A 22,156-nucleotide genomic window follows, 5' to 3' on the forward strand; every position below is an offset into this window, starting at 1 on the left:
ATGGGAGATTTGGTGAGACTATATTAACATCTTAGTGGCTTCAAGGTAGACAATAATTTTCCAGTTTTGAAGCAAAGATGCAGACTTGATAGATGCGCTGACCGGATTCCTCGTTTTGGCCATCTAGCTGTAACAACTGCACCAAATGAGTCCAAGCCAGTATTCCAGGCTCACACACAGAGAGCAACTCAAAACAATCAAAGGAAGAGGGGGAAGGGACTCCTCTAGTTTTACTCCACCGTTTGATCGTCTCTGGGAATTGCCGCGGGCTCAAAGGTCATTTATTTAGATTTGCCTTCCATCACTTGGTAGCTGGCACAAGCCGCCTAGTGACATCATGGAACTCAGACCCAAATTATGGCTAGCACTGGTCACGCGGTGTCGCTGGCTCCCTCTCTCCCGGGCCGTCTTCCCTCCCGCTCAGAGCCTCCTCCTCCCTCCCCAGGTCCTCCTTCTTCCCTCCACTCCTCACCCCCGCCCGAAGTCCAATCCCTCCCTCCTCCTCCCTCCCTCCACCAGTTTCTTGCGCTTGGAGTCCCGCAGCGACTGCAGCTTGAAACCTCTCTGGGTTTGTCAGAGGCGGGGAACCGTCGAGGGAAGCCGGAAGGAAGGAAGGGGCGGGGGAAATAGGTGCTCCCCAGAGACCGCAAGAGCCACAGCTGCTGGAGGTGGACCGGCAGGCAGAGGCAGGGTGTTAGCTCTCAGGCAAAGTTGGGCGCGCGTTTGCGTGAGCTCTGAACCAGAGGGGCAGCGGAGCAGCAGCGGTTGTTGAGGCAGTGGCGACCCCTGAGCGGGTCCCAGAGAGCCAGGGCAGGGGCCCTGAGATGAAGATGAGCGCGCCCTGGACCCGCTTCTATTCCAACAGCTGCTGCCTCTGTTGCCATGTCCGCACCGGCACCATCCTGCTGGGCATCTGGTACTTGGTAAGCATGGAGAGGTGTCCCCTAGGGGCTATGGGGAGAAGCGATGCAACTGGAAAAGTGGGGTGTCTGGGCTTCCTTCTCCCGGCCGCTTTACAGGTTTGGACGAGCTCTTCCTGCAGGGCTTTTTTTTTGGGGGGTGTCACAGGTGGGATTTCCACCTTGTTCCGGGGTTCTTCGTACCCTCTCCCCAAGCCCCTCCTTCCATTCTCATACACGCAGGCTCCTCACTTTTTCGGAGTGAGGAAAAGGCAAGCAGGTGCCCCAGGGATGAAATGGGAAGGTGTGCACCAGACCGAGTAATTGGGATAACTGAGGCCGTGGGGCGCAAGGTGGGGGAGAAAGGAGGACATAGAGATATGTCAACCAGAAATCCCAGAGACGAAAAGGGGTTTTAAAATCTGGGGTCTGTTGTTTTTCTTTTAATATTTTGATAATTGCATTTTAACGAAACTGGTTTCTTTTGAAATCCTATGTATTTTATTTTATGCATTTAAAAACATTCTAAGAATGGGTCTTACAGGCTTCACCGGCATCCAGAGAGGGTGGGGGGTGGGGAATGACACAATAAAGGATAAGAAACCCTAGGAAAAAATATAAGCCCTTTGGTCTGATTAAAGCCTAGTCCTGTGTGTTTTCGCAGGTAGAGAGAAAAACAAAATAAAACAAAAACCTTTCGCTTCCTGCTTCCTTGCCCCCAGAAATTACCGACTGCTTTCCACTCCAATGGCATGGCTTTTTATTATTACTATTTTTATTTTTCTCTCTTCTTGCTTCCGTGCTAATACGTCCGTGGCTGTGGATCTCAGCAGCTCGAGCCGGGTCTATCCAGTGGACTGGGTGTTTCTGGAGATAACCCTCCTAAACGGTGTTATTATTAGAAACCTAATTCTCCCTAAGAGTCAGTAATTCCCTCTGGCTGCGCTAACCTGTGGCAGGATCCTCTTTTCCCCTCTCCCTAAGTCATTCATCCCCGGGAAATCCCCTCCTATGAGGAGATTGGAGCACTTGGTCTGCTGGGAATCCAAGCTTCCTCCTGGAGAGCCCTCATCCTGCTTTTTGACGTTCAGTTTCTGTTGCATGATCATTACAACTAGAGACATTTCTGAGACAACCCCAAGCATGGTGCTTAGGGGCTTTGTATCACTCGAGCTGGTGAAAAAGGCCCCCATTTTCCTATGAAAACGTATTGAGTTCCCCAAATACTATTCACTTTGTTGTGGAGAATTTTTTTTTCCTTTTTCACAAAATCATAAGGGTTTTATGTTGTAGAGGCATTTAGAGAGCTCACTGAGGTAGCAGGACTTATCGCAAGGATATTTCGTGCTTCAGGCTGGAGGATTTGGCATGCCTACCCTCATTGCCAGATTCCTGTCTTCTAATCTTCCGAATCACTGATTTGTAGGTTCCTTTCTGGTGTGGGAATTTTTGAGGGTTCTTATAACAATCTCCTGAATAGTTTTTATTTTAATTTGTACTGATTTCTTGTAGGTTTTAAGAAATACTTAAAGGGAAACTATCTGGGTATTGTTTACTGACCTTTTATCTACTTATTTTGGGAGGCCATTTTACACCTACGTATCTGTCTCCTCTTCAATCAATCACCTGAGATCAATTTTCCTTTTTCTTTTCTTTCTTCCCCCCCCCCAGTTTAGCAGTGTAAACTAAGCTGGATTATTTTTTTAAATTAGGCTACACATTTCTTTATTTTCAGGAGAATTGAAAATACTTATGTAAAGTCTCTAAACTCTTTAGGCTTGGTAGATTGTTTCCTGGCCTTCCTAGCCTGTACCAACACTTGTGTAAAAAGCTGAATCTGAATCCACTGCATCATTGTTAGAGCCTGGGGCATTAAAACTGGAGATGTCTCTGGGACCATTTTTTTAAGCAAAGTTCATTACAAAAAAAAAAAAAACTTGGGCAAAAAAGCACCTAAAAATTGCCTTGGTGAAATTGGATATAGAGCTTTTTGCTCCAGATGAGTTGTAAGCATAATTAAATATCACTTTACATTTTAAAAAATCTTTTAACACTAGTGATAATATCTACACATCAGGCCTTGAGCACTGATTTCATGTCTTGCTTATAATTAAATGTGAGACTTTAAAAAGGAAACATGTTTGCAGGCATTTACAGTTCTTTCTGCATTAACTCTAGCTCCAGCTTTCCTTTTGAGTGATCATATATTGTGGTCACACAGTTTTAATTTCTTCCCCAAAAAGCTTTCGAACATTTCTTCAGGCTGTGTGGGCCTTTAACAGTGCAGTATGAATGCAGATGAAACATCATTGTATTGGCTCAACTCTGACTTGGTAAATGCCAGGAAATCCTTTAGATAATTAAAGGGAAAAATGAAGATGCATTAAATACAGTTCATGAAGACACATTAAATACAGTTCATATATTTATTTATATTAAAACCATACTACTTTGAACAAAGGACTCAAAGTCCCTTGGACGAATAGATCTGTAGATTTGCAAGTACATGAATGAATAATTTTTTTTTAATCTAGGGCATTGCATCAGACAAATGCGCTACATAATATACAGTTGTGATAAATCTGCTTGAGCCCTATTATAGGCTATAATCCAACAAAACTGAAAGTATTTGTGTGATAAATAAGAATGCCATATTTTACTGGCTCTTCTCTGTGGAAATCATTTATTGTTGAGATGGAAGTTACAAAATCCTCAAAAATCTGAATTAGAAAGCAGGACCACCACAAATTTATATCAGAAAGTCCATTCACTAAAGCTCATATTCTTGACTTCTGGTAGAGCCTACAGACCCTTATTTTATATACAAACTTTCCAACCTTCTTTGCTGATCAGCAAATTAGAAAAAAAGAAAGGGAGTGTTAATGAAGGTAGCCATACTATTAGCAGAGACAAATGACAGTTGATGGCATGACAACTAGGCAGTAAACAAATCATAGAAAGCAAACAAGTGTTGAGGGCCGATCTTAAGAGTCTGATAAGGGTTTAAGATCCAAGGCAGAGTTTGACCTCTGCCCAGGCTTTTACCCAAAAGGGCTCAGTGATTAAGAGGTACGGCTCTCCAATCCCTTCCTGAAACATTCCTTCTCACTCTTTGAACCTTAGATTTACACATTCACTCCTCTATGCAGGTGTCGCCAAGGCGCCTGGGAAAACCTTGGAATTTACAACCCAATCTAGGAACCCTGATAACGAGGAAATTTATGTTGTCACGTCCTCAGCAGATGTTCTGGGGAGTATCTCATAGGGAGGACTCTTTGAAGTTAGGCTAGATTTTCTCTATGTATCCTGTACCCTCAGATGAATAAACTGAGTCAGTTTTCTGCTCCGCCTGGTCCCACTTCATGTCTTATTTCACGCCTCTCAGTTAGGTGTACTATCTGGTTGCTTGCGACAAACAAGAATTCAAAAAGAATAGCCTGGAGGAGGGGTGGGGAACCTGTGGCCTCGAGGCCACATGTGGCCCTCTAGGTCCTCGAGTGTGGCCCCTTGACTGAATCCAAACTTCATAGAAGAAGGCCCCTTAAAGAAAAGGATTTGTTCTGTAAAACTTGGACTCAGTCAAAAGGCCCCACCCAAGGACCTAGAAGGCCACATGTGGCCTCAAGGCCACAGGTTCTCCACACCTAGTCTGGAGCCATTTAGTATTGGAGCAAACAACTCCATATGCTTCAATAAATCTTGAAGTCAGTACAGTAAAATAGGTGATGATAATAATATCTCCTGGTCGTTGAAAAAAAAATTTAGTATCCTGTTTTTAAAATGGTAGAGGAGACAAGACTGTCCTCTAAAATGGTCAGATTAAATAATCTGGTTGTTTAAAGTGAGGTTAAACTCCTAGCTATCCAGAACATTTAGCTTTCAAGAATGGCTCATTCCCTGATGATTATAGATCAGGGAAGTCATTCTGAAGATAGCAGCAGTTACGTTTTAATGTGAAAGACTGGGCAGTCAAGAGACCAGGTTTAACACAGCTGTGTGACTTTGATCAAATCACTCTATATCCCTAGCTTCAGTGCCCTCATCTGTAGGAGGAGGGTTGAACTAAATAATGCCTAAAGTCCTTTCCAGTTCTAACATCTTATAGTTCTAATTAAATCAATGAACAAAATACCAAATATTAGTTTAACACTTGTCTCCTTCAGTTTCCTCATCTGCAAAATGGGGATGATAATGATCTTTACCTGTCAGATAAAGTGTGCTGCAAACCTTAACATGCTATATGAATGTTACTTATTCATTCTTCCATCCATCCATCCATCCATCCAGCTAGCTGTTCTATTTAATGTTACAATGTTGGAGGAAGCATCCAACCGAGATGATGTCATAGATCCAGAGCTTAGCACTGTATCTGGCACACAGTAGGTGCTTAATAAATATTTATTGAATTGAATGGAAGATACTTTTTTGGATTTAACTAATATTTGTACTTCCTTCCGTATAGGATTGTTGCAAAGAAAGGGCTTTGTAAATTCTATAGTGCTATATAAATATGAATTGCTATCATTCATCTTACAAACATTTGTTTAGTGCCAACTACCACTTTAGTACTTTGTTGTTATTGAATGAAGTACCATCTTTAATGGACAATAATACTGCATTAGATTCCTTATCATTTTGATCATCTTTAACAAACCTTTTTCGAGTGGCTGCTGTATGTAAGGTGAAATAATTTGCCCATGGTAATAGCAAGTCATTGTCAGTGGTGGGATATGAACTCAGATTCTGCTGATGGATGACAAGTCCAGTCCTCTTTCCACTACAGAGTGCTACTTCTAAGTATAAGATGTTGCTCTCAGGGAATTTACAATCTAGTAGGGAACATAAGGCAGGTGAAAAAAGCAAATGCCATACTGGGCATTATACAGAGTAAATGTCAAATGAAGGTTATTACAGAGAATAAGTGCTATGAGTTCATGAAGAGGATAAGCATGCCTGCCTAGGTTTGGTATGTAGAGAAAAGGTAGTCTTTTGAAGAGGAGAGGGACTGTAGTCTAAAGGAAATAGCATTGGCTCTATAGAAGCCAGGTGGTACAGTGGATAGAGTGTCAGGCCTGGAGTTCCAATCTAGCCTCAGACACTTACTAGCTATGTGGCTGTGTGACTCTGAGCAAATCGCTTAACCCTGGTTTCCTCAGTTTTCTCATTTGTAAAATGAGCTGGAGAAGGAAATGGCAAACCACTCCAGTATCTTTACCACAGAAACCAAATGGGGTCACTAAGAGTCAGACACAACTGAAAGAACTGAATAATACCTATAGTCAGAGGACTTGGGTTTGAAATCTGCCTTTGATGTTTATTACATGTGTGTGATCTTAGGCAAATCACTTGATTTCTCTGGGTGTCAATTTTCTCACGTGTGAACTGAGGGAGCTAGTCTAGATAGCCTCTGGGGTCCTTTCCAACTCTAGATATATGGCTTTATGATCTAGTTAGTTAGACAATATTAGCAGGGAGAGTGGAAGAGGGGATAGCATGACATGCACAAAGATGGAGAAACATTCTGAGAATAGATCAGTTATGAGCAAAGATTGTAGTAACGGAATAATTTGAAGTCAGTTGGAAAAGTTAAACTGAGACCACCCCAAGGACAGTCTTGAATGCCAGATAAGAAGTTGGAACTTCATCCTATAGGCAGTGGGAGGTCCAGTGAAGATTTTTGAGCTTGAAAGTGACGTGATTAAAATGGTAGATTAGAAAAAAAATTTTTAATGTCTTGGAATCAAGAAAGACTTGAGACAAGGAGCGCAGTTAGAAGATTATTATGTTGGTTCAGGAGTAAAGTGCCACAGGCTTGAATTAAGAGGCAATGGGAATGGAAAAAAAAAAGCCAGAAATGCATGAGGTTAATGAAGAGTCTATAGGACCTGATGCTTGGCTAAATGTGGAAGAAGAAGGGAGGAATCAGAAATGACTTGGGTTTCAAGCCAGGGTATCTGGGAGAATGATGATATCTTAATTAAAGCGAAATTTGGGAGGAGCTGGTTTGGGGACAATGAGAAAAACAAAAGACCATGAGTTTGGTTTTGGGCGAGTTTGAAGTAATGCTGAGTGGGATGTTGGGCTGAAAATATCCATCAGATATTTGTAAAGTGGGACTGAAGGACAAAGGAAAGAGTCATATCTGACCCATCTTATTTCTAAACATATCCAGGGAAGATGTTTTTACAGACTCACTCATTGACTTGGTTCAGTGTGTCTAAACTTTGCTTGTCCAGTCCCAAATTTATCGTGATATTTGTTATGACTCTTGGGCAACTAGGTTGGACAATGGATGGAGTGCTGGGCCTAGAATCAAGAAGACTCATCTTCCTGAGTTCAAATCTGGCCTCAGACACTTACTATCTATGTGACCCTGTGCAAGTCACTTAACTCTGGTTACCTCAGTTTCCTCATCTGCAAAATGAGCTGGAGAAGGAAATTGGCAAAACCCCAAATGGGGTCACAAAGAGTCAGACACAACTGAACAACAATGACGATTTATGCCTCTTACTATTCCTTTTTTGATGCTGTTTCTCCTTCACAGACTGATTATTTTTACTTATTTAGAGGCTTCAAGAAAAATTTACTTTAAAAATTTGGTACTTCGATAGATCTGTCTAGGTGCTTGTACCATAGTCCTATTCTGATGCCTCATTGTAACATGGAGATGACCTTGGATCTTTGCTGGTTATGTCAGTGGACTGTACACGCTAGCAGGTCCTACAAAGCCAGAAAGGTTTGGGGAACAGGCGTGTTTGATCAGCTTTGTGTTCCTGTCCTCCAAGGACCAGGCTAGCTAAGTTGGAGAGGGAGGGGATTCAACAACAGACTGTCTTCAATGTGATAAATTTTTTGACAATAGTAATGCTGCTAAATGATAAAAAAAAGTTTGGTTCTTTGTCCATGGAAGGAGTACTTTTTATGAAATTATAGTGGGTTTTGGAGCACTGAATTCTCTGTTTGCTTAAATCAATCAACTAATAATTATTAAGCAACCTAGTAGATGGTAGCTAGTGGTTTGTCGTTCAATTGTTTTCAGTCATATCCGACTCTTTGTGACACCATTGCAGCTTTTCTTGTCAAACATACTGGAGTGGTTTGTCATTTCCTTTTCCAGCTAATTATATGAGGAAACTGAGGCAAGCAGGGTTAAGTGACTCACCCAGGGTCACACAGCTAGTAAGTTAGCTGGGCAAAATAGAATATGCTTTTGTACTCTATAAAGACAAAAATAAAGCTATCCCTTTCCCCATGGAGCTTACATTCAGTGGGCACATATATAAATATATATGAATACATATCAAAGGAATACATGGTCATTTGGGGGTGGGCATTAGTAGTCGGGTAGATTAGGAAAGACCTCATGTAGAAGGCCTAGAGATTATGAGTAGAAAATTATGTTTAAAAAAAGGAAGCCTCTTTTTGCACAGCTATGACAAAGAGAAGTTGGTCTATCCATCATAGGTTATCTCCTTGCTCCAATTCATTCTACACTCTTCCACCAGATAATTTTCCTATAACACCATTTAAAAAATCGTATCAGTCCTCTGTTCAGAACCTTTAATAGCTTACCTTTGGGATAAAGCCAAAACAATTTGGCCTAATATTCAAGACCTCTACATACTGATCTAAAGTGATCTTGGGGTTCCCAAGATCTTCTGTAGCAAGACTTATCATACTGTTCCCCTTTGTGTCATGAAGTTGTTCACTTCTGCATTTTTGCAGAAGTTGTGCCTCGCAACTGGGATGCCCTGGCTTACAACACACACACACACACACACACACACACACACACACACACACACACACACTCACACACTCACTCTCTCTCTCTCTCTCTCTCTCTCTCTCTCTCTCTCTCTCTCTCTCTCTCTCTGTTACACACACACACACAGTCCAATCATCTAAATGAACTAGGATGGGTCAGATATGACTCTCCTTTGTGCGTCAGTCACCTCCCGCATTGCAACCATCTAAGTCAAGCCTGTCGTCCAAGGCCAAGGTGGTCTCCCTTTCTCTATGAAGTTTCATCTGATTATTCCTAGCTCAGATGAGTTCTCTATGGGACCATATTGTATATGTCACTTATCTGACACTTAGTATTTACTGCCTTTGACACCTCTTTTGTCATCATTTTATACTGTTGTTAAATATTTGTTCGTTGTGGGGAGATAGATAAATAAGAGCATGAATACAAATAAATATGATGCATTAGAGAAGAGGTCAAGAAAAGCAACAAATCTGGACAAGGTGCCATGAAAAATTTGAAGAAAGAGAATTTGCCTTTCCAATAATATTTTAAGCTCTTTGAGGGCTGGGGCAGACATAATTCTATGTATCCCTCATATTACCTGGTGCAGTGAAGTATACAAACTAAATATTTTTTTGAGTGGATTAATGAAGCACATTTGTGAGCTTATAGACCTAAAGCTGGAAAGGGCATTAGAGATCAGCCAGTCAGCTCCCTGAATTTTACAGATGAGGAAATTGAAGACTAGACTAGTGAAATAACTTGCCCAAGATCATACATTTTTAAGCATCACAGCCAAGATCGGAACCTAAAGTCCTCTGACTCCAATTTACTCCATTATATTTAATGTAAGATAATAGAGTTCCATACCCTCATAACTGTCACATAAAATAATATAAGGTAATCAGTATAAGGGCATAATGAAGTTTTAAATAAATTAACACAATATAATCAATATAAGGGCATAATGAAGGTTTAAGTGTGGAATAATCTATTGGCTTTTCACTTCTCTGACTTCCTATCAAAATCTTCCTTTTCATTTACACCATGACCTCCAATACCTCGACCCCTCAATTCTCCCCCAGCTATCTCCCCTGCATTGGCCATTTCTCATCTTCTTTTCCTTTCCTTTTCTTTTTTTTTTTTAAAGAGAGGCATTGGGGTTAAGTGACTTACCCAGAGTCACACATGTAGGAAGTATTATGTGTCTGAGGCCGGATTTGAACTCAGGTCCTACTGACTCCGGGGTTGGTGCTCTATCCACTATGCCACCTACCTGCCCCTCCCGTCTTCTTCCTTTCTTGGCTTGTTGGCAAACCAATTCAACTCTACGCTGTCTTCTTCTCTTGACTCTTTACCCCACCCTTGCCCCCTTATCATATATATCAATGATTTTGCCCAGCCAAGCCTCAGCCATGGATCACTCCCAACATTTATTGCCTTCACTCCTGTATACACATGTTGCTGAATGAAGGTGGGGAAAGTCATGCAACACTTCTGATTGGGTGTACTACAAATTTGTGTTACATAACCTCAACTAGGCTCTCACTGCTGCTAGGCAATCCTATTCTACCTCCATTATCAACTCACCATCCCACTCTCCTCAGCGGCTTTTTAAACCTTTTTATCCTTTCTCAAATCTCCCATGGCTCTCTCTTTGCCTTATTCTCTCAGTGGAAAACCATGCCTCATATTTTATGGAAAGAAATTGAAGCCATTCAGTGTGAACTCCCTCTTCTCTTCTCTTCCTCATTTGCTATTATACAGGTGCTTTCTGCCACTTTCTCTTCCTTCACTTCTGTTTCACATGATAAAGTAGTCTTACTCCTTAACAAGGCTAACCCGTCTACTCATGAAGTGATCCCATTCCATCCCATCTCTTCCATTAGATTGCCTCCTCTGTCATCCCTACTCTATTACTTGTTTTCAATCTCTCCCTCTTTAATTTTCTACTTCCTGCAAATATGCCCATCTGTCCCCCATCCTGAAAAAAACTCTCACTTGATCTTTCCATCTCCCTTAGCTATCATCCTATATCTCTTCTGCCCTTTGTGACTAAACTCCTCAAAAAGGGCAGGTACAATAGGTGCCTCCACTTTCTCTCCTCCCTCAGTATTTTTAACTCCTTACAATCTGGTTTCAAACCTTTCATCCCACCAGAACTGCTCTCTCCAAAGTTATTAATTATCTCTTAGTTGCCAAATCCAATGGCCTTTTCTCAATCCTCATTCTCCTTGACCACTCTGTCTCTCAACATTATTGATCACTCTGTCCTCCTTCATCCTCTTCTCTCTAGGTTTTCATAATACCATTCTCTCTGGTTTTCCTCTTACCTATATGACTGTTCCTTCTCTGTCTCCTTTGCTGAATCCTCTTCTAGGTCACTCCCTCTAACTGTTGGTATCCCACAGCTTTCTTTTCTAGCTTCTCTTTACTTCTCCCTCTAGACTACTTCACTTGGTGATCTCATCAGCTCCCATGGATTTAATTATCATCTCTATGCTGATCATTTTCATATTTGCCTGTCCTGCCCTTCTGCTGACCTCCAGTCTTACATCTTTAAATGTTTTTCAGACATCTTAAAATGGATATCCAGTAGACATCTTAAACTCAATATGTCCAAAACAGAACTCATTGTCTTTCTCCCTAAACCCTCCCTTCCTCCTACCTTCCTTATTATTGTAAAGGGCAACACTACCCTCCCAGTCCCTCAGGCTTACAACCTAGAAGTCATCCCCCTATATCCAAGCTGTTGCCAAGGCTTGTAAATTACACCTTTTCAACATTTCTTGAATATACCCTCTTCTTTCTTCTGACATGGCCACTAGTCTAGTGCCCTGGTCACATTACATCTTTGTTATTTCAATAGCCTTCTGGTAGGTCTGCCTGCTTCAGGTCTTTTCCCACTCCTATCTATCTATTCAACCATCAAAGTGGTTTTCCTAAAGCATAGATTTGACCTACTCAATAAATGCCAACGGCTTCCTATTGCCTCTAGGAGCACATACAAAATGTTCTGTTTGGCGTTCAAAGCCCTTCATAACCTAGCTCCCTCCTACCTTTCCAGTCTTTTTATACCCTACTCTCTAACATGGTCTTTTTTGATCCTGTGACACTGACCCCCTGGGTGTTCCAAAAGACTCTCCATCTCTGGGCTCCGTCATTTTCTCTGGATACCTCCCTCCAATGTGACTACTGACCTCCCTGGTTTCCTTTCAATCCCAACTAAAATCCCACCTTCTATAGGAAGCCTTCCCTAACCCGTTAATTCTAGTGCCTTCACCCAATGCCTGTTAATTATTTTCTATTTATCTTATACATAGCTTGATATACACATACACATGTTTGCATGTTGTCTCCCCCATTAGATTATAAGCTCCTCAGGGGTAGGGACTGTCTTTTGCCTCTTTTTGTATCTTTAGCACCAGCACAGTGCCTGGCATATAGTAGGATCTTAACAAATGTTTATTGATTGATTGATTATTAATCAATTGGACAGATTGATTTATGGTTATGATTCATTAAGAGTTATGAATCTCTTTGATTAGGTTTAGAAGGGTCTACTGTGAAACAAGCGACCACATCTCTGGGGACTTTAAATAGCAGTGAAAGTTCAGCAGTTGGTTGATCTTGGGAAGCGTTCAAGCTTCTGGAGTTTCCAGGCTTGGGAGCATCTAGAAGAAGAAAACCCTTTTGCTTGTGTCAAAAGGCAGTGAGGGTGGTGAAATGGATGGCATGAGCCCAGAGGGAATGTTATAGTCTCCCCCATCCCCCAAGGGCTATGTCATTAGAAAAACCAGACTAGTGAGAGATAACTCATCCAAATGGCAACAGAGAGAGACACACTTGTTAAACATGGATCCAGAAGGATGCAGAGAGATAGCCACCTGAGGAAAGAAGTAGCTTTAAGGCATATGACCCTTTGAATTAGAAAAGAATGCAAGCAATAGACTCAAGAAAGTACTTCCAAGACCAGGAGTTGTGAATTCAATGTTTGGCCATACATATTTTCTATACACGTGACACTACCATTATACTCTACATTTAAAGTCCACTCCTCCTATGGACCTATTTATACTTGTGGGAGAGGATGCCTCAGGCTTTTGGGAGTGGGGGAAAATGTTTTATACTCACTGTTATAACTAGATTTTTTTAAATGTTTTAACTGTATCACCTTAATAAATACCTTTGCTAAAAGTTAATTGTGGCTGCTGGCTAATAATCAGTAGGAGACACACCTTGGGGGCTTGTGAGCCACAATACAAGAAATTCCAGTGACCCTCAGCATTTCCCCTATGACTAAGTAAGTAGGAATAATTATCCCCTGGGAATCTGGCACACCAATATAAGTTGGAATTGGCAAAGTGGGGTGCTACATGAATAAATTAAGAAATGTTCAACACCAGGACATGAAGTATTCCATATTATTTAATTGGCTTTCTGTTTAATACTTTCTGATGTTTAATTATGTACTATTTTTGTAGGGTATCCCTTGTACCTAGATTCAATGCTGTCTTGGTCTTTGCCTCTTGAAATTCCTTCAAAGTATCTATCAGGTGTCCCCTTTTTCTTACCTCACCTCTGTCCTCTGCCACCAGTTACAGTCAAACTCTCCCTGTCACATTCTTCATAGTACTTTGCTTAGAACCCTTATTTTCACTTATCTTATTCTCTGTTATAATTTAAATATTCATATATATGCCTATATTCCTTTGAAAAAGGAACTCTTCAAAGAACAGGGTCTGTCTTTATACCCTCCATACACTACACAATGCCAGGCATGTTTTTGGAGGGACATATGTGTCTCTCTGATTTAAAGGGTATGGGAAACTCATAAAATGGAAATTCCCTTCACCATTGAAGAGCAGCAATTTGTTTGGGACTTACAGTCTTAAGGAGGAACCTGGGCTCTAAGAGGTTCAGAGGATTGTCCATAATCCCACAAATTAGATCAGAAGTAGAACTCAAACTCAAGTCTTCCTGACTCCAAAGCTGGCCTAGCAACTATGCTATGCTGCCTCTTATAAAATTGTTTAATAAATGCTTATTGGATTGAATAGAATTAACTTTAAGTATGACCATTTTGTAGTTTGAAGGGATATCTGTTATTTAAGATTCTAATTAATAATTTATTTTAAGTCTAATGATTGCTTTCATAGCCTATTTTTCTAAAAAATAATTATTATGTTAAAAGCATTTTTATATAGAATAGAGCAAGGAAATTAAAAATAAGCAAATCTGGAAGTTTGTCACTATAACATTTATATGTAATTGTTAATATTTATTTAATATCCTTGGGCAAAAAGTGGCCATTATCTCATTATTTCAAAGAACTGGTTTAGTTGCAAGTTTGAGTCAAAACTGTGACTATGTTCCCTAGTTATGTTCACGTAACTAGACTGCATATCACATGTGAAGACACACTGAAGAATGACTAAAGAACATTCTGTATGTACAGTTTTGTGTGGACTCATCTCTTTTTCAAAAAGAGAGATTTTGATTCAATATTCCCTTCTACAGCTGCATTTTAATCAACAGCAGTGAAAGGAGACCAAAAAATAAAGATGGAAAAAGCCTGTTGCTCATCTCTGTTTTTTTGTTGTGTCTGAAATTTAGTGGGCCTAAACCTATAGAAGTCAGTCCACGTAATCTTCATATTGTAAACCTATAAAAATCAGTCCACTTAATCTTCAAATTCACAATCTTGTGTGGTCATGTATCTTTTTCCTAAACTACTTTTCTTGGACTATTGCTACTGTGCTTAATAGTTTAACTAATTTTACTAAGTTAAATAATTGAAACATTAGTTATTAATATTAATTAACATTAATTTTAATAAATAGTTTGTATCCTTTCCCAAAAATGATAAACAAAGTGAATAACTAAAGGCTTTGTGATTTGGTGATAATTGAGTTGAGGAAAGGAACTGTGAAGTGATAAAATCATATAAATAGACTTTAGAGAAAATATTCAAATTTGAATCAGTAAAAATTCTGTTTAACTGTCTTCATGAGTATCGGTTCAACTCACCAGTACCATGCCTGGTGCCTTGCATAGAGAAATCACTTAAATATTTGTTTTTTTGAATTGAATTCTCATTTTTCTTCTACTCTTTTTTTTTTGGCAATTGGGTTAAGTGACTTGTCCAGGGTCACACAGCTAGTAAGTATCAAGTGTTTTAGTCTGAGGTCGGATTTGAACTCAGGTCCTCCTGACTTCAGGGCCAGTGCTTTATCCACTGCGCCACCTAGCTGCCCCTCATTTTTCTTCTATGCTTGGCATTTTTAAACTGAAAGGATTCAGTAAGTATTAATGTAAAATATTACATGTAAGCATTAATGTAAAAATTAATGACAGCTTAATTAAAGTTGTTATATAGAAAGCATGATGAATTGAATGTAGGTAACTATTTGTAACAGATAATCTCTTCACTAGTTTCTTATTAGAATAATTGAAGAGGAATAATAATTAAGAGAAGCCACCAACTTTCTAAGTTATCTAACACTGGTTTCTTTTAAAATAAAGAGTGGTAACACAGTCAGATACTGACAACCTCACTGAAGAATTTTCCATTACCTAGATCCATAGTGATGAATATTTATGGCAGTTTTAAAAGCCTGGCTAGGGAAAGGAGCTGTCCAGCAATTCAGCACAGTGACTACAAAACATTTCTTTGTTCTGTAAAAGATTCTTAGAAGTTACTATAGCATGATATTTGATGATGACAGTTAGGATGTTTTTGTTAAATTATATGTAAAATAAGTTCTGTTTCCTCCATTGACACTTCTCTGTTTTCAAATTTTAAAACCATATTTCAGTTCTTCTGGGGAAGTATAAACTTTTAGTCTTTAATACTGATTTTTGCTTTTATTCAAATGTCTTTATTTTGAGAGGAAACAACTTTAACTCTCAATTTGAGTCTGCCATGCCTTACTCTTTGATGGCAGGAATAATTTAAGGTAATGTAGATGTCCACAGCTATTTTTTCTTTATCAGAAGTAAAAAGCAAAAAAAAAATGCTGATAAAAGCATTAAAGGTATTTGATGAAGTGAAATTTATTAATTTGAGGAAACTTAATGATTATATTTGGGTATAGAGATAACCTGACATAATGGAAAGAGCACTAGATTGGCATGTAGGAGACTTGAGACATTTTCTTAGCTTTATCAATAAATCATTGTATAACAATTAGTTCTCAATTTCCTTCCAGCAGCATTTCCAGTAGACCATAAGTTTCTTGAGGGCAAGACATGTTTGTTTTTGTATTTGTGTCCTTACTACCTAGCAGATCATTTTACACATAGTAGGCACTTAGTATTTTTTAAGTTAATTCCTCACTTGGAAGATGACTAAATTATAATTTTTTCCAAAAAAAATTTCTAAACTATGGTTCTTCAATCTCCACTCTTCCTCATAAAATGAAAGCATTGCATTAGGTCAGGGGGTTCTTACCCTGGGGTCTGTCAGTTTGTTTTATTAAAATATTAATTTTGATAACACTATTTCAACATGACTGATTTCTTTTGTAACAATATGTATTGTAATTATACACATTTACAACATGATTCCATTGGCTTCACTAGACTGCCAGAAGGATCCATGCAAGGGTGTGTTGGAGCCAGCAAGTACCATCTGTGCTGATTGTGTGAACATTTAGACCTTGGAAATTGGAAAATCAGGGCTTAATTTATTGTTTTGTTGATTGTCTAGATTTAAGAAAGTGATAGAGAAAATGGTAGTAATGTAGTAAGTAATACTTAAAAGTATGTTGGGAGTACATTTTGGAGAGCTGGCTGTTAAACATTTTCTAGGAAACCCTTTATATCCGTGATATAAAAATGATTAAGAAACCTTGTGTTGGATGATCACTTAGGTCCTTTCCAGTGCTGACACTCAATACTTCTATTCTACAGAATACTTACATAATTGTTAAATTGCAGTTGTGTCCAACTCTTCATGACGCCATTTTGTCATTTTCTCGGCAAAGATACTGGAGTGGTTTGACATTTCCTTTTCTAGATAAGGAAACTGAGGCAAACAGGGTTAAATTTCTTGCCCTGATTCACACAGCTAATGAGCATCTAGATTTGAACTCACAAAGATAAATCTTCCTGATTCCAGGCCCAGTGTTCTAGACACTGAGTCCCCTAACTATCCCACTAACATAATTAATGGAAAGTGTATAGTAGTTATTATTCATTATTCACCATTCCCACCACCATAAGCAATCAAAGAATATTTCTTAAACCTATTAATAAAAGCAAAGAAAAAATGAGTACAGATAATCTAAATACTTTTGGCAAAATGTATATTTTTCTTTATTTTCCTCTTAAGAATAAAATATAAACCCAGATCTTAAACTACATAGGTGGCATAGTGGAAAGAGTGCTCAACTTGGAGTCAGGAAGACCTGAGTTCAAATCCTGTCTCCAATACTAGCTATGTAACCTTAGCCATTATCTCAGACATTAAGGTCCTTTCTCTAACTAAACTGCCCAAGCATTCAAATTCTACTTCAAAGAACAAACTCCAGTGGGCTGGTCATGTTTGAATGCAAAACCTACACTTGCCAAAAAGACTATGTTATGGAGAACTCACACAGGGTAAATGCTCACATGGTGGTCAAAAGAAGCAATACAAGGACACTCTTAAGATCTCTCTTAAGAACTTTGGAATTGATTGTATGACGTGAGAAACATTAGCACAGGACCACTCAGCATGGCACGTTCACATCAGAGAAGGTCCTATGCTCTATGAGCAAAGCATAATTGAAGTAGCTCAAAAGAAACACAAGATGCACAAATTTAGAGAATCCACCCCAAATGTTCACATGGACTATTTGTGCCCGACCTGTGGTAGAACATTCCAAGCTCATATCGGTCTGATCAGCCACAGCCAAGCACACTAAAACAACTCTAGCATAGTGATGTCATTTTGGTCCTCTTCGAAAACGAAGGACAAGAACAAATAACCAGTCTCAGTTTCCTCATCTGTAAAATGGAGGTGATAATAATAGCACCCATCTCCCAGTGTTATTGTGAGGATCAAATTAAATATGTAAAGCTCCTTGCAGATCTTAAAGCATTTTGTAAATGTTAGCTATTATTATTACCATCCCCCAATGATGAAAATGATGAAAATCTATCTGTTAGATATAGAATATCTAACATTTTTCCAAATCCAGCTAACTTTTCCAAAATTTGACTTGGCATATGAAGAGTGATTCAAGTGAGCAGACACAGTGACTAATTTGCTATAATCATTATAATATTGCTACCCATATTAATGGTCAGAGTTTTACCCAATAGGTTTCAATTCTGCTGGAGTTTGAATTTTTTTAGTTTCTCTTCACAAGGGCCAGTGAAGTATTCTCCAGATACTAATGAATTTTGTTTCCAGTCAGATGGTCAAAACTCTTCTGATGTACCACTTTTGTCTCTTAAGTTTTTGAAGCTTTTCCTTCAGATCCAACATCAGCACTGAAGCAATTAGGAATTCAGTGCCTTTGGCAAACAAGTTAGAGTTACAATTTGTATCCTTTTTCTTTCACAATAGTTATTACCCAATTGCCTAAATTTATTTTAATGCCAGTCCAGGACCTCTTTCTACAATATAGAAGTGGAATGGATGCTGAATTTAAATAAACACAATTGCATCTTATGTTAGAAATCTAATTTTTATTTTATGAAATTAGTTATTTTTCAAAAGGATCTTACATGCCATTTGAAGTAGAAAATTATTCGAATATCCTATTTTTAAATCACATTCTAGATCAGCTCATGATTTATCATTTTTATCTTAAAGGTTTACCCCTTTAAGATAGATTAAGAAAGGTTTACGCCTTTAATAATGTCATAGGATTTTACAGCTGGAAAAGACTTAGCAATTATCTGCTCCAACATCCTTACTTTACAGACGAGAAAACTAAAGCATAGAAATTAAGTAACCTATCTAAGGTCCCAGGGAGACTATTTATATTCTTCTGTGAAAGCTCCTCTCCACTAAATCTATGTACTTTGTGATAGCTACTTGATGACCTATATCACTCATTGATTCAATAATCATTTAGATAGTGCCTACTAAGTGCTAGGTTCTAGGGTTATAAAAGAAACCAGGAAAGTAACTGGTGAGTTATGTTACCTTTTTGCATGCCTTTCCAACTGGTTTTCAAAATGAAATTAAGTGACAGTTGTCAGAGCCTAATCTTTATTTTAAAGAGAGTTTTCTTTTCTTTTCTTTTTTTTTGAGAGTTTTCTTTAAGGATTTGTTTGTTTTTTAAATAACTCAAAGATACTGTATGCCTAGTCATTTAATTTACGATTGTTTTGATTAGGCTTAAGTTAAGGGGAAGAAAAGTATATTAGAAATAATGTTAGGTTTGAATCCCAGCTCTATATGACTGTGGAAAATTCAAAAACTGAGCCTTGGTTTCTTTATCTGCAAAATGGGATCAATAATATTCACAATACCTACTTTGGTGGAGTGGGAGGGACTTGTGAAGAAGATACTTTCTAAAGTGCTGTATAAACATGAACTGTTTATTGCATTGGACTGTTTAAGCTCCTTGACTCCTATTTAATTTTGGTTCAAGGATGTGAGTTGAGAGAAGAACACTAGAACTAAAGAGAGGACATGTTAGGGCATGGCACCACTTGAATTAGTGAACAGAAGGTGGATTTATTTATGTGTGGAAAGAACGATGTCAAAGAACGGGGATATGTGATGCCACAGGAACATTGTGTAAATAGGAGAGGCACAGTTTGTACATGAAGTTCTAAAATAGGAAAAAGCTAAAATGTAATTGAACATTGAGAGGGAAATAAATATCCTGTTTTTCTTTCACTTTTAGAGAGGGGAGGGTCTTTATGGAATCTATACCTTCAAGTTCTTACTATCTAATCAGTTATTTTTTAAAATTCAATTTTATTTCATTTTCAGCTCTAAATTCTCTCCGTTCACTCTCCCTCCACCATTGAAAAAGCAAGAAAAACAAAACCAATAGAGATATGTATAGTCAAGCAAAACAAATTCCTATCCAAAATTCCATTTTCGTGTCCCCCTCTCCCTGCCTCCAAAAAGAAGTATACCGCAGTCTTCACTCTGAGTCCATCAGCTCATTATCTGGAAATGGGTAGCATGTTTCATCATGAATCCTCTGAAATTGAGGCTGGTCATTTTATGATCAGAGTTCTTAAGGCTTCAAAATTCTTTGTCTCTGTAATATTGTTGTTATATTATATAATTTGTTCTGCTCACTTCACTTTGCATCAGTTCATATAAGTCTTCCCAGGTTTCTTTGAAATTACACCCCCTCAGCATCATAATATTCCAGCACATTCATATACCATAACTTGTTCAGCCATTCCCAATTGATGAGTACCCCCTTTAGTTTCCAATTCTTTGTCATCATGAAAAGAACTGATAAATATTTTTATACATATGGGTCCTTTCCTTCTTTCTTTATCTTTTTAGTGTATAGACCTCATCTAATAAGTTCTCACACTTAGAGCTTAATAGTAATAATAATTAATATTTTAAGACTTGCAAAGCACTTCACAAATATCATGTCATTTGCTCCTCATAACAACCCTGGGAGGTGGGTGCTATTGTTAGCCCCATTTTACAGATGAGTAAGTTGTGGCAGATGAAGGTGAAATAACTTGACCGGAGTCACACAGCTAGTAAGTATCTAAGGCAGGATTTGAACTTATGTTTTCCTGACTCAATGACCAGCATTCTATCTATTCTAGTACCTAGATGCTCTTTGTTTTTGTCCAGTAAATAGATTGTAAGCTCCTTGAAGGCAACTGGAGTTTTTGAAAAATTATTATTTGAGGGGCAGCTAGGTGGCACAGTGGATACAGCCCTGGATTCAGGAGGACCTGAGTTCAAATCTGGCCTCAGGCACGTAACACTTACTAGCTGTCTGACCCTGGTCAAGTCATTTAACCCCATTGCCTAGCCAAAAAAAAAAAACCCAAAACAAAAAAATATATATTTTTTGTTTCATCTTTGTATCCTTGACCATAGCTGGCATTTATTGAATGTTTATTGAGTTGGTTTGAGTTGTCCTGATGGGGGGTTTGATTTGATGGAGGCGCTAGGTCTGCGTCTTCTTTTCAGTAGTACAGTTTTCTTCCCACTGCCCTCAGACCACTAGGTCTCCTGTAACCTTCTCCAAGTCCCTACCTGTTTAGCTGTTACACTAGCAATTTCTACCACAACTGTTTAGACTAAATTAGGTGGTACTACAGAGTCATATATTCCATAGGAGACCATTGAGCTCACATGCTTTGAATTGTCTTATTCTACTATTGCAATTGTTTAAAAAAAAAAGTACATGTTAATATTCAGGTCCTGTGTGAAAATTTCTCTAAGTGCTTAGAAAATGACAATGAGTCAGTTCTGGTATTTGTTGTCCTTACCACCTAATGGTAGTTTAATCTCCCCATCACCCTTGTCTAAACTATTTGACAAAAGACCACTGATCATAGTTAGCTGTGAAACTGCGGGAGCCCTAACTGTAATCAGTGCATGGTAGGTGTGGGGTAAGGCACTGGGATGGGGGAAATTGAAATTAAAGCTGGGAGTTCAGGATAGATAATAGGGTATGAGAACAGCTTAGATGCAAAGAAAGGCTCAGAAACTGGTGGTGAGGGTAGAGACAGGAAATGGGAAGCAGGTTGGATAGTTGCAGGTACAGATAAGGAAAAACTGGTAAATTTTCAGGCAAGGATGAAAGAACAAGCTTATGACAAGATGCAACATAGATAGTTGGTCCAGATTTCTAGGAAACACTTTGGACATTTGGGACCAGGAGATTAGTTTTAGTTGTCACTCCCAGCTGTGTTAACCATAAACGTAATAACCATCCCATCTATGCATTTATCCACATCATCAACAAAAATGTTGAGCAGCACAAGGACAGATTTCTAGGACACATCCAATACAGAGATCCCAACAGGCTGATATGTATGCATTAATCCTTGTTCTTTGGGTCCCCTCATTTAGCCAATTCTAAAACCCATTTAACTACCTAATCTACAGTTCTCCATCTTGTCCACAAGTGAAGCACAAAGAGCTCTCTTCACATGACTTGTTGAAGTCCATACTTTGTCTGCAACACTGTTCTGAGCTATCAGTTGGGTAGTCCTGTTTTCAGAAAAGGAAATAACCTAGTCTGGCATGACTAATTCTTAACAATCCCATGCTGACTTTTAGTGATCATTACTTCCGTTTTCTAAATACTTACAAACTGGCCCTCTAAACACTGATTCTAGAAATTTGCTGGACATCACAGTCAAGTTTACCTTCATATAGTTTCAACAATCCATCTTCTCTTTTTAGACATTTACCTTTCTCAGGTCCTGCACCCTCTCTTCCATTCTCTGTATTTTTTTTGAACATTCAAATAGTGATTTAGCAATCCTTGAAAAGTCCTTTCGGTATAGCTCATCTAGGCCCAGATTTTGTCTTATAGAAGACAAGTAGGTGGTGTCTAACTCT

The 22,156-nt window shown here is 38.7% G+C and overlaps 1 protein-coding gene across 1 annotated transcript in view; it reads left to right on the plus strand.

Annotated features, from left to right (window-relative positions):
• The first annotated feature begins 433 nt into the window (after nucleotides 1-433).
• Nucleotides 434-22,156, plus strand: part of LAPTM4B (lysosomal protein transmembrane 4 beta) — a 116,742-nt gene continuing 95,019 nt past the window's right edge. Inside the window, exon 1 of the mRNA XM_020968948.2 lies at nucleotides 434-923. Within this exon, the coding sequence (XP_020824607.1) occupies nucleotides 825-923 (99 nt within the window). The 5' untranslated portion in view covers nucleotides 434-824. The remainder of the gene's footprint in view (nucleotides 924-22,156) is intronic.

Source organism: Phascolarctos cinereus, unplaced genomic scaffold (assembly GCF_003287225.1).
Source record: "Phascolarctos cinereus isolate Bilbo 61053 unplaced genomic scaffold, phaCin_HiC Scaffold_4;HRSCAF=312, whole genome shotgun sequence".
Lineage (NCBI taxonomy): Eukaryota > Metazoa > Chordata > Mammalia > Diprotodontia > Phascolarctidae > Phascolarctos > Phascolarctos cinereus.